Raw genomic sequence first — 16514 nt, forward strand, 5'->3', positions numbered from 1 at the left:
GTGCCAACTGGGTATCGTTTAAATGCCACGGGCTACCTGAACATTGTTTCTGACCATGTCCATCTCTTCATGACCACAATGTACCCATCCTCTGATGGCTACATCCAGCAGGATAATGCACCATGTCATCAAGCTCGAATCATTTCAAATTGGTTTTGTGAACATGACAATGAGTTCACTGTACTACAATAGCTCCCACAGTCACCAGATCTCAACACGATAGAGCATCTTTGGGATGTGGTGGAAAGGGAGCTTCGTGCCCTGGATGTGCATCACACAAATCTCCATCAACTGCAAGATGCTCCTATCAATATGGGCCAACATTTCTAAAGAATGCTTTCAGCACCTTGTTGAATCAATGCCACGTAGAATTAAGGCAGTAATATTGGCACAGACTTTATTCAATGAGCGTCTTTTTTAACAGCTAAAAGTCACCAGAACAGCTTAAATATCAATGTAAAATAAAAAACTGGCATGAAGATTGACGAGTGTAGAATGCCTTTTATCGGCTTGGAAACTTTCCTGTTTTCACAAAATGTTTTGATTTCAGTGTGATTTCAGTTAACAGACTCACCCCCAGCAGTAGCTCTGGGCATAATTCCACTCAGGACAGAGGCTGGTGCTCCCACATCAGCCTCGCCCTGTCAGTGCATTGGGCATGAAGAATATGTTCACCATAAAACTGAAACTGATGTCGTTATGACCTGTAATGATTAATGTTTTAACTAAAAATGTTCTCATTTTAACATAATACTTTCTCATAACAAAAAAATGTTTGATCCATGTTTGTCAGTTCTATGTTTTGCTTGTGTATAAATAATCCAGTCCCATCTCTCCTGTGCATGTGGGGCTTGGTCTGAGCTGAATGCTGAAGTCACGTTGCTAGGTGCACCCAGTCTCCTGGTGATGGGTGCTACCTGAGGGGGTTGGTGCTCCCTGGGTGTTGGCCCAGCCCTCCTGTCTTCGTTTTCAGCCTGTAACTGTCATGCGGAAAGACGAAGGGTTAGTGGTTCAATCCCAGTACCAGGACAAATGAGAGTCAGGGCCATGGCTCCGGACCCCGCTGGACCCTGCACCACTCCAGCACCACTCCATCACTGTCAGGTACAGTCCAAGCTCAGAATTATTACATTAAAGAAGCACCATGTAACTTTTCTGCAGGAGAGTATGCTGCCATCTTGTCTTGATAGAGATGATACTGTTTTATCTAGTATTCCACATATGGTATAACATTTCTGTATGTTAGTCTGGAGGCCTATTTTTCATTAGTGCACACCTCGGCCCACTATGAGTTCAGGATCTTTTGTTTTAGCTTGGCCCCGTTTGGTCTCATGATGCACAAAAACCTTTTTTTGGGACTCACCTTGTGCAAACATTATGTCATACTCCCAGATAGAGCCAGTTTTTCCGTTTGATTACATTGTATTTTGTCATGAAATATCCAAAAGGTAAATGCACCAATGTTGAACCCGGCCAATTTTATTAGTGACTAGACCCAAGATCTTGCTGTATTACAACAAAAGTCTGCATTTTAACAATATACATTTTAGCTGCCAACATCTATATTAGATATCATCCATCACATCCAGTGTCACAGAGTCATGAAATGTAGAACAAGAAATACAGACATGATGTTTAATACAGCAATATAACATTACTTTTTTGTGTTTACAATTATTGGACCATTTATAGAAAAAAATATGGCATTCTCACGGTGAAATCCACTCCACAAACTAACCGATTGTGACACATCGGCATGGAATTAGAGTTTCATGTATAAATACAAAACAGGCCCAATTTATTAGCTTCAAATTAAGCCCAAGATGAGCTCTGTATCTCAAACAGTTCACCTGCTGTAACAGAAAAAATGCTCCGTACCCCAAAACTGACTGATATTAAAATGCATATGGAACCAGTCCATGGCATAAAAATTCAACTTAACTTTCATGCATTTAGAGGTGTTTACACTGTGCTTATGATAGATGGGCTTGCCTCTCCACAGATTGAGCTTTAGCTCTGGAGCTGCCAATCGCTACTGAACTAAATGAAAAAGGAGCTGATGAATTGAAAGCTACCACTTCATGACATCACAAGGTGGAACAGAGTGTTTTGAGCTTTGTAGACAGACTAATAATAAAGTGTTACTCAAACATGTGTGAATGAAACAAAACAATTACAAGTATATTTTAACAGCATTAGAACATGGCTTAAAACTCACAAGAATCCATTTTGTGTAATATAGGACCTGTAGGTTTGTTTCCCAGTTTGACCTGCAGCTTTTGTCTTTTGCTTCTCACACGGAGGAATCTAAAGAAAAACAGTGTTTGTACAGAGAGGAGCTCCTGTGTGCAGAAGAGCTTGCCTCTGCCGACTGATAGGTGGCGCTGTGGCAGCGCTCAGCCTGGTTGCTGCTGTCCTCATCTGGTACCTCTTGGGTGAGTCTGACTAAAGCTGGACTAAACCAGGGCTAACCCAGGACTGAACCAGGACTAAAGCAGGACTAAAGCAGGACTAAAGCAGGACTAAAGCAGGACTAAACCAGGACTAAACCAGGACTAAAGCAGGACTAAACCAGGATAAAACCTGGACTAAACCAGGACTAAACCAGGATAAAACCAGGACTAAAGCAGAACTAAACCTGGACTAAACCTGGACTAAAACTGGACTAAACCAGGACTAAACCAGGATAAAACCAAGGCTAAACCAGGACTAAAGCAGAACTAAACCAGAACTAAACCTGGACTAAACCAGGACTAAACTAGAACTTGTTACTGTTCCAGACTTGTGGGTGTGGCAGCAGGAGCCGTGGGTCCAGAGACATTACACCTCCTCTCTTCTCATTGTAAACTCCGTGTTCTCCTCTGAGCTGTCCTCTAGGAGCAGTCCCGCCTTTAGCAGCCAGGCCCAAGCCGTCCAGCATATGGTCAGTGCCACAACACCATTTATCTACCAAAAGGAATATGAACACAGTAGTGATTAATGAGGGCCCCTGATTCTCTCTGTTTGGGCCTTAGATCCACAGTGCAGTCAACGCCTCATCACTGGCCCCGTACTTCAACCAGTCCACTGTGCTGGGCTTCGGGTAAATCTGCTCCTCCCCTCCTTTTCAAACTGCAAAGGAGTGTTTTATTATTGTGGTATCAGAATCAGTATTGAGTATCAAGTCTATTCCTTAGTAGAGTTTAAAATGTTAGTATCGTGACACGACACTATTTAGATGATAATACATTGTATGTAATACTTTGTGTGTCCAGCCGGGGCAGTCTGGTGGTGTTCTTCTGGCTGCTCCTGAGTGTCCCCAGTAGTCACGTCTCCCGGGTCAGTGTGGAAATGGTCACCAAGAGTCTTCAGCAGGGCCTCAGACTCTACGTGTCCCAGGGTGGGGTCCTGGAAACACACCTGCCCTCTCTTCAGGTCACAGGTGCGTCACTTTATATAATATAATAACAGTCTCAGTATTTGAGCAGGTGAGGGAGGCATCCAGACAGGTGAAAGAATCATTCAGACAGGTGAAAGAGTCATCTAGACAGGTGAAAGAGTCATCCAGACGGGTGAAGAGGTGAAAGAGTCATCCAGACAGTTGAAAGAGTCATCCAGACAGGTGAAAGAGTCATCCAGGCAGGTGAACAGGTGAAAGAGTCATCCAGATGGGTGAACAGGTGAAAGAGTCATCCAGACAGGTGAAAGAGTCATACAGACAGGTGAAAGAGTCATACAGACAGGTGAAAGAGTCATACAGACAGGTGAACAGGTGAAAGAGTCATACAGACAGGTGAACAGGTGAAAGAGTCATCCAGACAGGTGAAAGAGTCATACAGACAGGTGAACAGGTGAAAGAGTCATACAGACAGGTGAAAGAGTCATCCAGACAGGTGAAAGAGTCATACAGACAGGTGAACAGGTGAAAGAGTCATACAGACAGGTGAAAGAGTCATACAGACAGGTGAACAAGTGAAAGAGTCATACAGACAGGTGAACAGGTGAAAGAGTCATACAGACAGGTGAACAGGTGAAAGAGTCTTCCAGATGGGTGAACAGGTGGAAGAGTCATACAGACAGGTGAAAGAGTCATACAGGCACGTGAAGTTAAATGAAGTTGCATTGTTACATTTTTTTGCTCATGTGGAGATATCATGTGACTCTCCATAGTGACAGCATCTGTGTGTTGCAGATTGTGACACATACACAGAGGTCAGGTCTGGGGGCCCCACAGTTCTGCCTGGACCCCAGCTCCACTGTGCCTCCTTCAGGTGGAGGCTCTGGGCCTCCTCTGGCTTCCTGCTGCAGCTGCACATCCAGTGGCCCCCATGCCAGGGGCCCCTCCTGGTGTACGACACTCTCCTGCCATCAGACGGGCTGCTCATCACCAGGTGAGACAAAGCCCAGACAGACTGAGCACAGGGGTAGGAAAACTTAGATCTTTACCTGTGTTGCCCATGACAGATTAAAGAGGAAATATTATGCAAATTAGATTTTTGTTATTACGTTGTTCCCTCATCAAAAACATTGCTGAAGATTGAATACGTTGTTGTCAGTGAATATAGCATTTTCAAAACAATAAAAGGTTACATGGTGATCTAAATATATTTTGTGTTAGCAATTAACACAAAACATATTTACCATAACCCACAGAAGTAAAATACCCCCTCTTTAATGCAAACTAGGCACATTTGCAGTTTTCTGGTCAAAAAACAGCTAAATCTAAGTGCATGATGCCTCCAGTGGCAACTGCACGTATTACGTGACATTGCACAGGACTGCCCTGAGTATTTCATTTGATTTTTTTAAGCATATCTTTTTAACTTTGTGCATGCCCTTATTTTTATTTGTATTTATTCAGTGTGTTTATGTTGCACTTTTTCACCGAAGCAAGTTCCTAGTTTGTGAACTGTGTTCACAGACTATGGCAATAAAAGTCTTCTGATTCTGATTCTGATTACAGCCAGGTGTTTCTGATTACAGCAACTCTTTTTCTGGGGAGCTGGGGTTTGGGTTTTGCCTGTTTAATGACAACATGCCCATTTGAAGCCATGTGCTGTGTTGCAGAGTGGCAGGCTGCAGCCCTCAGCAGCAGGGGGCACTCATCCTCTCATCAGGACAGGCCATGACGGTGGTGTGGGAGCGAGAGGGAGAGGAGGGTGAAGGGAGGGTCTCTCTGTCTGCACGCGCTGTGGATGTCCAGGGTATGTTTGCTCAAAGATGTGTCGTATTGATCTTCCAACTTAAAGAAGGGGTACTTCACTTGTATGGAGTATTCATACTGGGGAATCTGCACACACTAATGTCATGGAGACCTGCCTTCCTTATGGGGACAAAAATCAGGTCCATGATGTAATTCCTGTATTATTAGATCAACAATATTGTAAAAAGATGAAATTTAAATCTGTCAACTGGACAAATTGTTGTAGGAGTTAAGACAATTTGTTGCTCATCCAAGCCATTTCTTCAGTTCTGGTCAAATTACTACTGGACACTGCCTTATATGAAGGGAGGGGCTAACTACACTGAAACTGTAAACAGCTATTGTTTCAGTATTTGTTTTATTTCAGCTGAAACTACCGTATTCAACCTTTAACAACCCTGCTATTGTTCTTTTTGTTTGGTTCTGAGGATGGAGTTGTAGATGGGGGACAGGTGATGTCTATTCCTGTTTAAGGAAGGATTCTCTTTCCTAACAAAAATAGCTTCTTTAACTCTCCTCTCAAACCATTTATTTTCTCTGGCTAAGATCTGAACTTCACTATCTGCAAAGGAGTGGTTAGTGTCTTTGAGATGGAGATGTACAGCAGACTGGGGTCCAGAGGAACTGTCACGATGGTGTTGGTATGAAGTTCTGATCTGGGTTAAAACAGGTTAAGGTGAGGGTTTAGGTTAAGGTGAGGGTTTAGTAGTGACTATGGTTAGGGTCAAGATCAGTCTCCAGGAAATGAAATGGATGTCAGAGTAATGTCCCCATAAAGCATGGAAACCCAGCACGTGTGTGCTGTCTTACAGGCTGCTTCTCCACACTGGAGCTGCGGTCAGTACAGGGTCCAGTCCAGGGCACTTTGCAGACCCCCCTCTTCCCCAGCTACTACCCCCCCAACACCACCTGCAACTGGACTTTTCAGGTGAGTCCATTTATTATCACTGTACTTGTGTATAGTTTTATTTGTCTATAAATGAACACAGACGTATTGTGTCAGAAATGTTTAATAAAGACTGAAATCAGGTGATATATCTTAAAAGTGGGGCCTTTCTTTGGGCAGTTTTGCACGTGGTACCACAAGAGGTAGAGTCATCTACCACTAAAACATGTACATTAGGGACCCCTCTAGAGCCAGGACTCCCCTGAAAAAGAGATTCTTAATCTCAGTAGGACAAAAGCATCAAGAACCCAAAAGAGAGTTCTGCTTTCTGATTGGATAATCATCTTGAACCAAAACATCAAATTATAACATGAATAACTTGGCTTTCATGTCCAATGCTTTTGTAATTAAGAATAAATCAGCATTACTTATGTATTACTTACTTCTGCCTTCCTGTAAACTGAGCTCTTATAGGAACTTCTCCCAGGGTTTTGGAGGTTGTATCTTCAGAACATGCTCATGAGTTGCTCCTCTTTGGCTCCAGGTGTCCAGTCCAGGTCTAGGTCTACGTCTGGACTTTGAAGGATACAAGCTGAGTCTAGCCTCCCCTGAACAGAGCTGTGAACAGGGCCAGTGGACCATCAGGGAACACAGGCACGTCCATCCTCTGCTCCTTTGACCCTCTCCTCTGAATCCTCTGACCATCTGACCCTCTCCTCTGCCTCCTTTGCTCTTCTGCTCCTCTGCATCTTTGACCCGCTCCTCTGCATCCTCTGACCATCTGACCCTCTCATCTGCTCTTCTGACCCTCTCCTCTGCTCCTCTGGCCGTCTCCTCTGCTCCTCTGACCCTCTCCTCTGCTCCTCTGACTCTATCCTCTGCATCCTCTGACCCACTCCTCTGCTCCTCTCCTCTGCTCTTCTGACCCTCTCCTCTGCTTCTTTCCTCTGCTCCTCTGCTCCTCTCCTCTGCTCCTCTGACTCTTTCCTCTGCATCCTCTGTCCCTCTCCTCTGCTCCTCTGACCCCCTCCTCTGCTTCTCTCCTTTGCTCTTCTGACTCTCTCCTCTGCTCCTCTGACCCTCTCTTCTGCTCCTCTAACCCTCTCCTCTGCTCCTCGCTCCTCTGACTCTCTCCTCTGCATCCTCTGGCCCTCTCCTCTGCTCCTCTGACCCTCTCCTCTGCTCCTCTCCCCTGCTCCTCTGACCCTTTCCTCTGCTCCTCTGCTCCTCTGACCCTCTCCTCTGCTCCTCTGACCCTCTCCTCTGCTCCTCTGTCCCTCTCCTCTGCTCCTCTGACCCTCTCCTCTGCTCCTCTGACCCTCTCCTAGGCTCCTCTGACCCTGTCCTCTGCTCCTCTGACCCTCTCCTCTGCTCCTTTGACCCTCTCCTCTGCTCCTCTGACCCTCTCCTCTGCTCCTCTGACCCTGTCCTCTGCTCTTCTGACCCTGTCCTCTGCTCCTCTGACCCTCTCCTCTGTTCCTCTGACCATCTCCCCTGCTCCTCTGACCCTCTCCTCTGCTCCTCTGACCCTCTCCTCTGCTCCTCTGCTCCTCTGACCCTCTCCTCTGCTCCTCTGCTTCTCTGACCCTCTCCTCTGCTCCTCTGCTTCTCTGACCCTCTCCTCTGCTCCTCTAACCCTCTCCTCTGCTCCTCTGACCCTGTCCTCTGCTCCTCTGACCCTCTCCTAGGCTCCTCTGACCCTGTCCTCTGCTCCTCTGACCCTCTCCTCTGCTCCTCTGACCCTCTCCTCTGCTCCTCTGACCCTGTCCTCTGCTCCTCTGACCGTCTCCTTTGCTCCTCTGACCCTCTCCTCTGCTCCTCTGACCCTCTCCTCTGCTCCTCTGCTTCTCTGACCCTCTCCTCTGCTCCTCTGCTTCTCTGACCCTCTCCTCTGCTCCTCTGCTTCTCTGACCCTCTCCTCTGCTCCTCTAACCCTCTCCTCTGCTCCTCTGACCCTGTCCTCTGCTCCTCTGACCCTCTCCTAGGCTCCTCTGACCCTGTCCTCTGCTCCTCTTACCCTCTCCTCCGCTCCTCTGACCCTCTCCTCCGCTCCTCTGACCCTGTCCTCTGCTCCTCTGACCGTCTCCTTTGCTCCTCTGACCCTCTCCTCTGCTCCTCTGACCCTCTCCTCTGCTCCTCTGCTTCTCTGACCCTCTCCTCTGCTCCTCTGCTTCTCTGACCCTCTCCTCTGCTCCTCTGACCCTGTCCTCTGCTCCTCTGACCCTCTCCTCTGCTCCTCTAACCCTCTCCTCTGTTCCTCTGACCCTGTCCTCTGCTCTTCTGACCCTCTCCTCTGCTCCTCTGACCCTCTCCTCTGCTCCTCTGCTCCTCTCCTCTGCTCCTCTGACCCTGTCCTCTGCTCCTCTGACCGTCTCCTTTGCTCCTCTGACCCTCTCCTCTGCTCCTCTGACCCTCTCCTCTGCTCCCATCAGACTGTGTGGCAGCAGGATTGCCCAGGCATACACTGAGCGTGTCCCTTTGTTGTCCCCGAGCACCAGTGTCCTCCTGTCCTCCGTCCTGACCCAGACTGGACCTGGGCTACGCGTTTTCTACAGTGTCTACAACCTGTCTGAGCGTAAGCACTCTGCCCATATATAGCAATCCATAGAATGTTCCAGAATATGTCATTAAAGTTATATTTTCCTAAGTAGACAAGCAGATAGTACGACCAGGCTCAGTTATATGTCAGGTCTGTGGAGAGGTGACCTTGCTCATTGTACTAATGTATGTTTGTCAAGATATTTTTGAGAAACAATAGAAACCATGGAAACAAGCAGGTGGCGTGCCTATCAGCAGAAAAGTTACACAGTGCCTCTTTAAAGGGGGAGTAGTACATTTGTATGGGGTCTTAACACATAACATATATAGATCACCATGTTGGATGGATGATATATAAAACCACTTCAGACAAGTTTTTGATGAGGAAACAGTCGATTTAGCATAATACCCCCTCTTCAAAGACCTTTTCATGACCTGTGATATTTCAGCTATCATTGCTCCCTCATCAGAAACATGCCTGAAGAGGTTTTCGATGTCATCCATGCATGATAGAGTATTTTAGCCAACTCTCTCAGGCAATTATTGATTCTGTGCAATGCTCCACCCTCAAGCCTATGTCACCCATGCTCCCACATGACAATTCTCCATAAATATACAAAAACATGACACAAAACTGTACACAGCAACTTGCCAAGTCTGATGTGATGTAGTACAGTAGTCCCTGGTTTATTGCGGAGGTTACATTCCAAAAATAACCTGCAACAAGGCAACATCCGTGAAGTAGTCAGCTTTATTTTTTATAATTATTCTATATATTTTGCAGCTGTAAAACCCCTCACTTTATACACTTTTCTCACACAGGCATTAACATTTTCTCACATTTCTCTCTTGTTTAATTAATAGTGACTCAGGTTTTCACAGTTTATTTCACAGTTCCTCTGATCGTGCCTGTTTGTCCTGGCGCTGCTCCGCTCTAGTGTCGATCCAACATTTATGTAAATTTGTCTGAACACATTCTGTGCAGGTTGAAGCCTCGTTTTGTGATGTCCATTGGTACTTGTGTATTTTTATTGAAGAGAAAATAACTTCCACTGGACTCCGATAAAGAGAGTTACAAAATTTTATTCACAGCTTTGCAAAATCCTTTTTTACAGAAGTAATCAAACCAAGTCATTCTCTAAAATAAACAATACCACGGTAAGAAAACCATTTGGCTCAGTCTTTATGCACTGCCTCAACTCAGCACGTTTTCCAAGCGTGTGCTCTTTTCCTCGTACATGCTGTCACTCTTAAAGTGACAGTAACATATTTACGTAAAACGTAATTCATAACAGTTCTAAAATATTTTAAGATCAACATTGATGCAATAAAATAAATCTAGCTCATGTATATACATCAAATATTAAACATTTAAATATGAAATTATTCATGTAAACATAAAACAGCATTTATAACAAAATACCAACACTCTGTAAATTTGCAGCATACAAAAGTATAGCATTTTCAAAACAATAAAAGGAAACACAGTGATCTAAATATATGTGTATGTGTGTTGTGTGTGTGTATATGTCTGTGTGTGTATGTGTGTTGTGGGTGTGTGTGGGTGTGTGTGTGTGTGTGTGTGTGGGGGGGGGGGGCGTGCGCGTGCATGCGTGTGTGTGTGTGTGCGTGCAGCATGTCCTGGGCAGCTCCTGTGCTCTGTGGATGGACAGTGTGTTCCAGAGTGCGACGGCATCACAGACTGTCCCAACAGCCTGGACGAGAAACACTGTGGTAAGAGTCAATCTGTACAATCTGTACACAAAGAATAAGAAACATATTCAAATCTCAATACAAACAAATCAAAACATAAATAATCATCATAAACTTTACTTTAAAAAAGACAAGTACAGAATAAAACACTTTCAGTCATATGCACAGATAAACAGAACAATTGCCAAAGTCAGTCGTGGAAGAAATATGATATTTTTTTACTCAAGTAAAAGTACAGACACCGGAGCAAAAAATACTCAAAAAGTAGTAAGTATCTGTTTAAAAATGCACTTAAAGAGTAAAAATTAATATAAGTATTTCTCTTTTTTCAGATTCTGACATCTTATATAGTGATTTTTATAAAGATTTGTGCTGAATTTTGTTTAGCAGAAACAATTGAATCAATAGTGTTTTTTCTAGTTTTTTTTTTTATTTAAATATTTTTGTTTGCTCAAATTATGAAATTGTTAAAAAAATAAACCCTCAGCCTTTTCAGCAGCTCTCAGAAAACTATAAAAAATACTTTTACTTTTCAGTCCAGTTGAAATATGTAGTGGAGTAGAAAGTACAGATCCATCCATCCATCCATCCATTTTCTTCCGCTTATCCGGGGCCGGGTCGCGGGGGCAGCAGTCTAAGCAGGGACTCCCAGACTTCCCTCACCCCGGACACGTCCTCCAGCTCCTCCGGTGGGACCCCAAGGCGTTCCCAGGCCAGCCGAGAGACATAGTCCCTCCAGCGTGTCCTGGGTCTTCCCCGGGGCCTCCTCCCGTGGGACATGCCCAGAACACCTCCCTAGGGAGGCGTCCAGGAGGCATCCTGAGCAGATGCCCGAGCCACCTCAGCTGGTTCCTCTCAACGTGTAGGAGCAGCGGCTCTACTCCGAGCTCCTCCCGTGTGACCGAGCTCCTCACCCTATCCCTAAGGGTGCGCCTGGCCACTCTGCAGAGGAAACCCATTTCAGCCGCTTGTATCCGCGATCTTGTCCTTTCGGTCATTACCCAGAGCTCATGACCATAGGTGAGGGTAGGAACGTAGATTGACCGGTAAATCGAGAGCTTTGCCTTCCGGCTCAGCTCCTTCTTTACCACAACGGACCAATACAGCGACCGCATCACTGCAGACGCTGCACTGATCCGCCTGTCAATCTCCCGCTCCATCCTTCCCTCACTCGTGAACAAGACCCCGAGATACTTGAACTCCTCCACTTGGGGCAGAGACTCACCACCCACCCGGAGAGAGCAAACCACCTTTTTCCGGTCGAGAACCATGGCCTCGGATTTGGAGGAGCTGATTCTCATCCCAGCCGCTTCACACTCGGCTGCAAACCGCCCCAGTGCCTGCTGCAGGTCCTGGCTCGAAGAAGCCATCAGGACAACACCATCTGCAAACAGCAGAGATGAAATCCTGTGGTTCCCAAACCAGGCCCCCTCCGGCCCCTGGCTGCGCCTAGAAATTCTGTCCATAAATATAATGAACAGAACCGGTGACAAAGGGCAGCCCTGGCGGAGTCCAACATGCACTGGGAACAGGTCTGACTTACTGCCGGCAATGCGAACACAGCTCCTGCTCCGGTCATACAGGGACCGGACAGCCCTTAGCAAAGAGCCCCGGACCCCATACTCCCAGAGCACCCCCCAAAGGACACCACGAGGGACATGGTCGAATGCCTTCTTCAGATCCACAAAACACATGTGGACTGGTTGGGCATACTCCCATGAGCCCTCGAGGACCCGATGGAGAGTATAGAGCTGGTCCAGTGTTCCACGACCAGGACGAAAACCACACTGCTCGTCCTGAATCCGAGGTTCGACTATCGGTCGGATTCTCCTCTCCAGTACCCTGGAATAGACCTTACCGGGAAGGCTGAGGAGTGTGATTCCCCTGTAATTGGAACACACCCTCCGGTCCCCCTTCTTATACAGAGGGACCACCACCCCGGTCTGCCAGTCCAGTGGTACTGTCCCCGACCGCCACGCGATGTTGCAGAGACGTGTCAGCCAAGACAGTCCCACAACATCCAGAGACTTGAGGTACTCGGGACGGATCTCGTCCACCCCCGGAGCCTTGCTACCGAGGAGCTTGCCAACCACCTCAGTGACTTCAGCCAGGGTGATGGACGAGTCCGCCTCTGGGTCCCCAGTTTCTGCTTCCTCCTCGGAAGACGTGACAGTGGGATTGAGGAGATCCTCGAAGTATTCCTTCCACCCCCCGACAACATCCCCAGTCGAGGTCAGCAGCTCTCCACCCGCACACTAAACAGTGTTGGTGAAGCACTGCATTCCCCTCCTGAGGCGTCGGACGGTTTGCCAGAATCTCTTTAAGGCCGTCCGATAGTCCTCCTCCATGGCCTCCCCGAACTCCTCCCAACCCCGAGTTTTTGCCTCTGTGACTGCCCGAGCCGCAGCACGCTTGGCCCGCCGGTACTCATCAGCTGCCTCAGGAGTTCCACGAGCCAACAAGGCTCGATAGGACTCCTTCTTCAGCTTGACGGCATCCCTTACTTCCGGTGTCCACCACCGGGTTCGGGGATTGCCGCCACGACAAGCACCACAGACCTTACGACCACAGCTACGAGCAGCCGCATCGACAATAGAGGTGGAGAACATGGCCCACTCGGAGTCCATGTCTCCAACCTCCCCCGGGATCAGGGAGAAGCTCTCCCGGAGGTGGGAGTTGAAGACCCCCCTGACAGAGGGCTCCGCCAGACGTTCCCAGCAGACCCTCACAATGCGCTTGGGCCTGCCAGGTCTGTCCGGCTTCCTCCTCCGCCAGCGGATCCAACTCACCACCAGGTGGTGATCAGTTGACAGCTCAGCCCCTCTCTTCACCCGAGTGTCCAAGACACGCGGTCGGAGGTCAGATGACACGACAACAAAGTCGATCATCGACCTCCGACCTAGAGTGTCCTGGTGCCACGTGCACCGATGGACACCCTTGTGCTCGAACATGGTGTTCGTTATGGACAAGCTGTGACTAGCACAGAAGTCCAATAACAAAACACCAATCGGGTTCAGATCGGGGAGGCCGTTCCTCCCAATCACGCCCCTCCAAGTCTCACTGTCGTTACCCACATGGGCGTTGAAGTCCCCCAGGAGAACAACGGAGTCCCCGGTTGGTGCACTGTCTAGTACCCCTCCCAAGGACTCCAAGAAGGCCGGGTACTCTGCACTGCTGTTTGGCCCGTAGGCCGACACAACAGTGAGAGACCTGTCCCCGACCCGAAGGCGCAGGGACGCGACCTTCTCGTTCACCGAAGTGAACCCCAACACGCAGCGGCTGAGCTGTGGGGCAATGAGCAAGCCCACACCAGCTTGCCGCCGCTCCCCGCGGGCAACACCAGAGAAATGGAGAGTCCAACCCCTCTCAAGAAGTTGGGTTCCAGAGCCCAAGCTGTGCGTGGAGGTGAGGCCGACTATATCTAGCCGGTAACGCTCAACCTCAAACTCAGGCTCCTTCCCCCCCAGCGAGGTGACATTCCACGTCCCCAGAGGTAGTCTCCATGTCCGGAGATCCGGTCGTCGAGGTCCCCGCCTTCGACTGCCGCCCGGATCTCTCCGCACCCGCCCCTCATGGCTCCTCCCTAAGGTGGTGGGTCCACGGGAGGACGGCCCCACGTCGTTCCTTCGGGCTGGGCCCGACCGGGCCCCGTGGGGAAAGGCCCGGCCACCAGGCGCTCGCTGCCGAGCACCCACCCCAGGCCTGGCTCCAGGGTGGGGCCCCGGTAACGCCAGTCCGGGCGACGTAACTGGCGTTGTTGTTTCAAGTACAGATACCGCTCGTTGTTCGAGCAGTATCTGTACTTTCGTGAAACAACGAAAGTACAGATACTGCTCTCAAATGTAATGAAGTAAAAGTAAAAAGTATACTCTCCACATGTACAGTTAAGTATTATATCATTTGGCTGGAGCTGAACCGTATGGTGTCGCTCAGTCCCTCAGTTTTAAATACAGCGTGTGTGTGTGTGGGGGGGGGGGTGTGTGTGGGTGTGTGTGTGTTGGTTTTGTGTGTGTGTCAGAGTGTGCAGCAGAGTTCCAGTGCACAGCTCAGATCCTAGGACTCAGCCCTCAGTGTGTGGACTACTCCAGAGTGTGTGACGGACAGGAGGACTGCAGCCTGGGCTCCGACGAGACCAACTGCTCCACAGGTACAGGCCTGTATGTGCTAATGGGGACTGCATGTCACCTGTATGCTTGTGCTTGTGGGGATGGTGTGTGTTGCAGTGGTACCCTGCTCACACAGATCCCACATGTGCAGTGATGGAGCCTAACCTCGCTGTGACCTGTATGTGTGTGCTTGTGGGGTCTGTATATGACCTGTGTGTGTTAAGTTGCAGTGGTGCCATGCTCAGACAGGAACCACATTTGCACTGATGTGTAAAGAAGCTTACCCCTCGCTGTGACGTGTATGTCTGTCTGTCTTCATGGTTCCTGTGTGTGATTTGTATGTGACCTGTATGTGTGTGCTCGTGGGGACTATATATGACCCGTGTGAGTTGCATTGCAGTGGTGCCGTGCTCAGCCAGGACCCACATGTGCGCTGATGGAGCCTGTGTGAAGAAGCCTAACCCACGCTGTGACCTGGTGGAGGACTGCCCTGATGCCTCTGATGAACACCACTGTGGTAATCTCCTCAGTGTTTCTAATATTCTCCTGTATAATTGTGTGAGAATTCTGTCATGATGAAGGCTGTTTCAGACTGTGGTCTAGCACTGCCTTCTAGCCGCATAGTGGGAGGGAGCAATGCGTCTGAGGGGGAGTGGCCATGGCAGGCCAGTCTGCAGGTTAGAGGTCAGCACGTGTGTGGGGCTGCTCTGGTGACCAGTGTGTGGCTGCTGTCTGCGGCTCACTGCTTCTCTGAGCTCAGGTCAGTGCTCCAGAGGACAGTGTCTGTTTCTCTTCTGTGTCTTACACCCTTGTGTTTCAGCGTGCTCCAGCCCAGCCTGTGGACCGTGTACCTGGGCAAAGTGCTGTTGGACCAGCCCAGTCCTCTGGAAGAGCGGAGGAGCCTCCAGCAGATCCTCCTGCACCAGTACTACCAGCCCGACAAGCACGACTACGATCTCGCCCTGCTCAGACTGGAGCAGCCCTCATTGGCCCAGCCCGTCTGCCTGCCCCCTCCCACCTACCTGCTGTCCCCCGGCCGAGTGTGCTGGATCACCGGCTGGGGAGCCCTGTATGAGGGAGGTTGGTGCTCCTCAGTCATTTCTACATAAAACCTCTGTACATCCTTCCTCCTCATGGCTGACCATGTGCCTCTGTACTTTGAAGGCAGAGCTAGTAATGTGCTACAGAAGGTGGACGTGCAGCTGGTCAGTGAGGAGGCCTGTGTGGACTCCTACGGGCTCCACATCTCTCCCAGAATGCTTTGTGCTGGGTACGCCAAGGGGCAGAAGGACTCCTGTCAGGTATACACACACACAGACACACACACAGATGCATATATGTTGGGTTTCCATGATTCGTGGGGACATTACATTGACTTTCATGCATTTCCTGGAGATTGATCCTAACCTTAACCATAGTCAGTACTTGCCTAACCTTAACATATTTTAACCCAAATCTGATCTTTAAACCATTGTTCATTTAATAAGGACTTAGGCCTATGTCATGGACCTTTTCCCGTACTACACACACCCTTCTCACGCCTGTCCCCACAGGGAGACTCCGGAGGTCCCCTGGTGTGTCAGGAGTCTGGGGGCCGCTGGTTCCTGGCTGGAGTAGTGAGCTGGGGCCACGGGTGTGCTCGGCCTGGGTACTACGGAGTGTACACCCGCCTGAGCAGCCTCTCCTTGTGGGTGCAAGAGCACATCTCTCCCTGACCAGGACCAGGCTGTCTCTGGAAGAGCATCATCCTGGATCAGTGAACATCTTTATGAATTTAAAACTATCACTGTACATCACTGTAATAAAATGTATTTATAAGGGACTACGACCATAGACAGTCTGAATATCTCACTTGCTTGTTGAGCTTTGATACAGGAACTTTTAATACAAGATCTCATGAGAGTCTAGGTCTAAAAACTGAATGGAAATGGGGAAAAAAACTATATTTTGACATGCAAAACCAGATTGACTGGTGCCACTAGTGCAACTTAAGAATCTGGTGATAAACATTTATTATCACACCTGCTTTTGTTTAATGTTTTAAATGGACCTATGCAGTGATTTGTTTTGTTCGTACTGTCCTATGTTT

The 16514-nt window shown here is 48.6% G+C and overlaps 1 protein-coding gene across 1 annotated transcript; it reads left to right on the forward strand.

Moving 5' to 3' along the window:
• The first annotated feature begins 1047 nt into the window (after positions 1-1047).
• On the forward strand, positions 1048-16173 carry LOC117370398 (transmembrane protease serine 6). Its single transcript, XM_033965848.2, has 16 exons — positions 1048-1104; positions 2801-2923; positions 3015-3082; positions 3255-3421; positions 4172-4370; positions 5047-5183; positions 5995-6110; positions 6613-6722; positions 8501-8643; positions 10242-10340; positions 14338-14466; positions 14826-14942; positions 15017-15185; positions 15246-15505; positions 15590-15726; positions 15979-16173. The coding sequence occupies exons 1-16, from the start codon at positions 1048-1050 to the stop codon at positions 16138-16140; spliced, it is 2193 nt and encodes a 730-aa protein (XP_033821739.1). The 3' UTR covers positions 16141-16173.
• Positions 16174-16514: the final 341 nt, after the last annotated feature.

This window comes from Periophthalmus magnuspinnatus, chromosome 1 (genome assembly GCF_009829125.3).
Source record: "Periophthalmus magnuspinnatus isolate fPerMag1 chromosome 1, fPerMag1.2.pri, whole genome shotgun sequence".
In the NCBI taxonomy this organism is placed as follows: Eukaryota; Metazoa; Chordata; class Actinopteri; order Gobiiformes; family Gobiidae; genus Periophthalmus; species Periophthalmus magnuspinnatus.

What these genes read in the sequence shown, in the direction of transcription:
- LOC117370398 (XM_033965848.2), top strand. Translation starts at nt 1,048, where the DNA reads ATGGCTCCGGACCCCGCTGGACCCTGCACCACTCCAGCACCACTCCAT. An exon ending in ACGCGCTGTGGATGTCCAGG is followed by an intron (nt 5,184 to 5,994) that starts GTATGTTTGCTC and finishes GCTGTCTTACAG; the next exon opens with GCTGCTTCTCCACACTGGAG. An exon ending in GGGAGCCCTGTATGAGGGAG is followed by an intron (nt 15,506 to 15,589) that starts GTTGGTGCTCCT and finishes TGTACTTTGAAG; the next exon opens with GCAGAGCTAGTAATGTGCTA.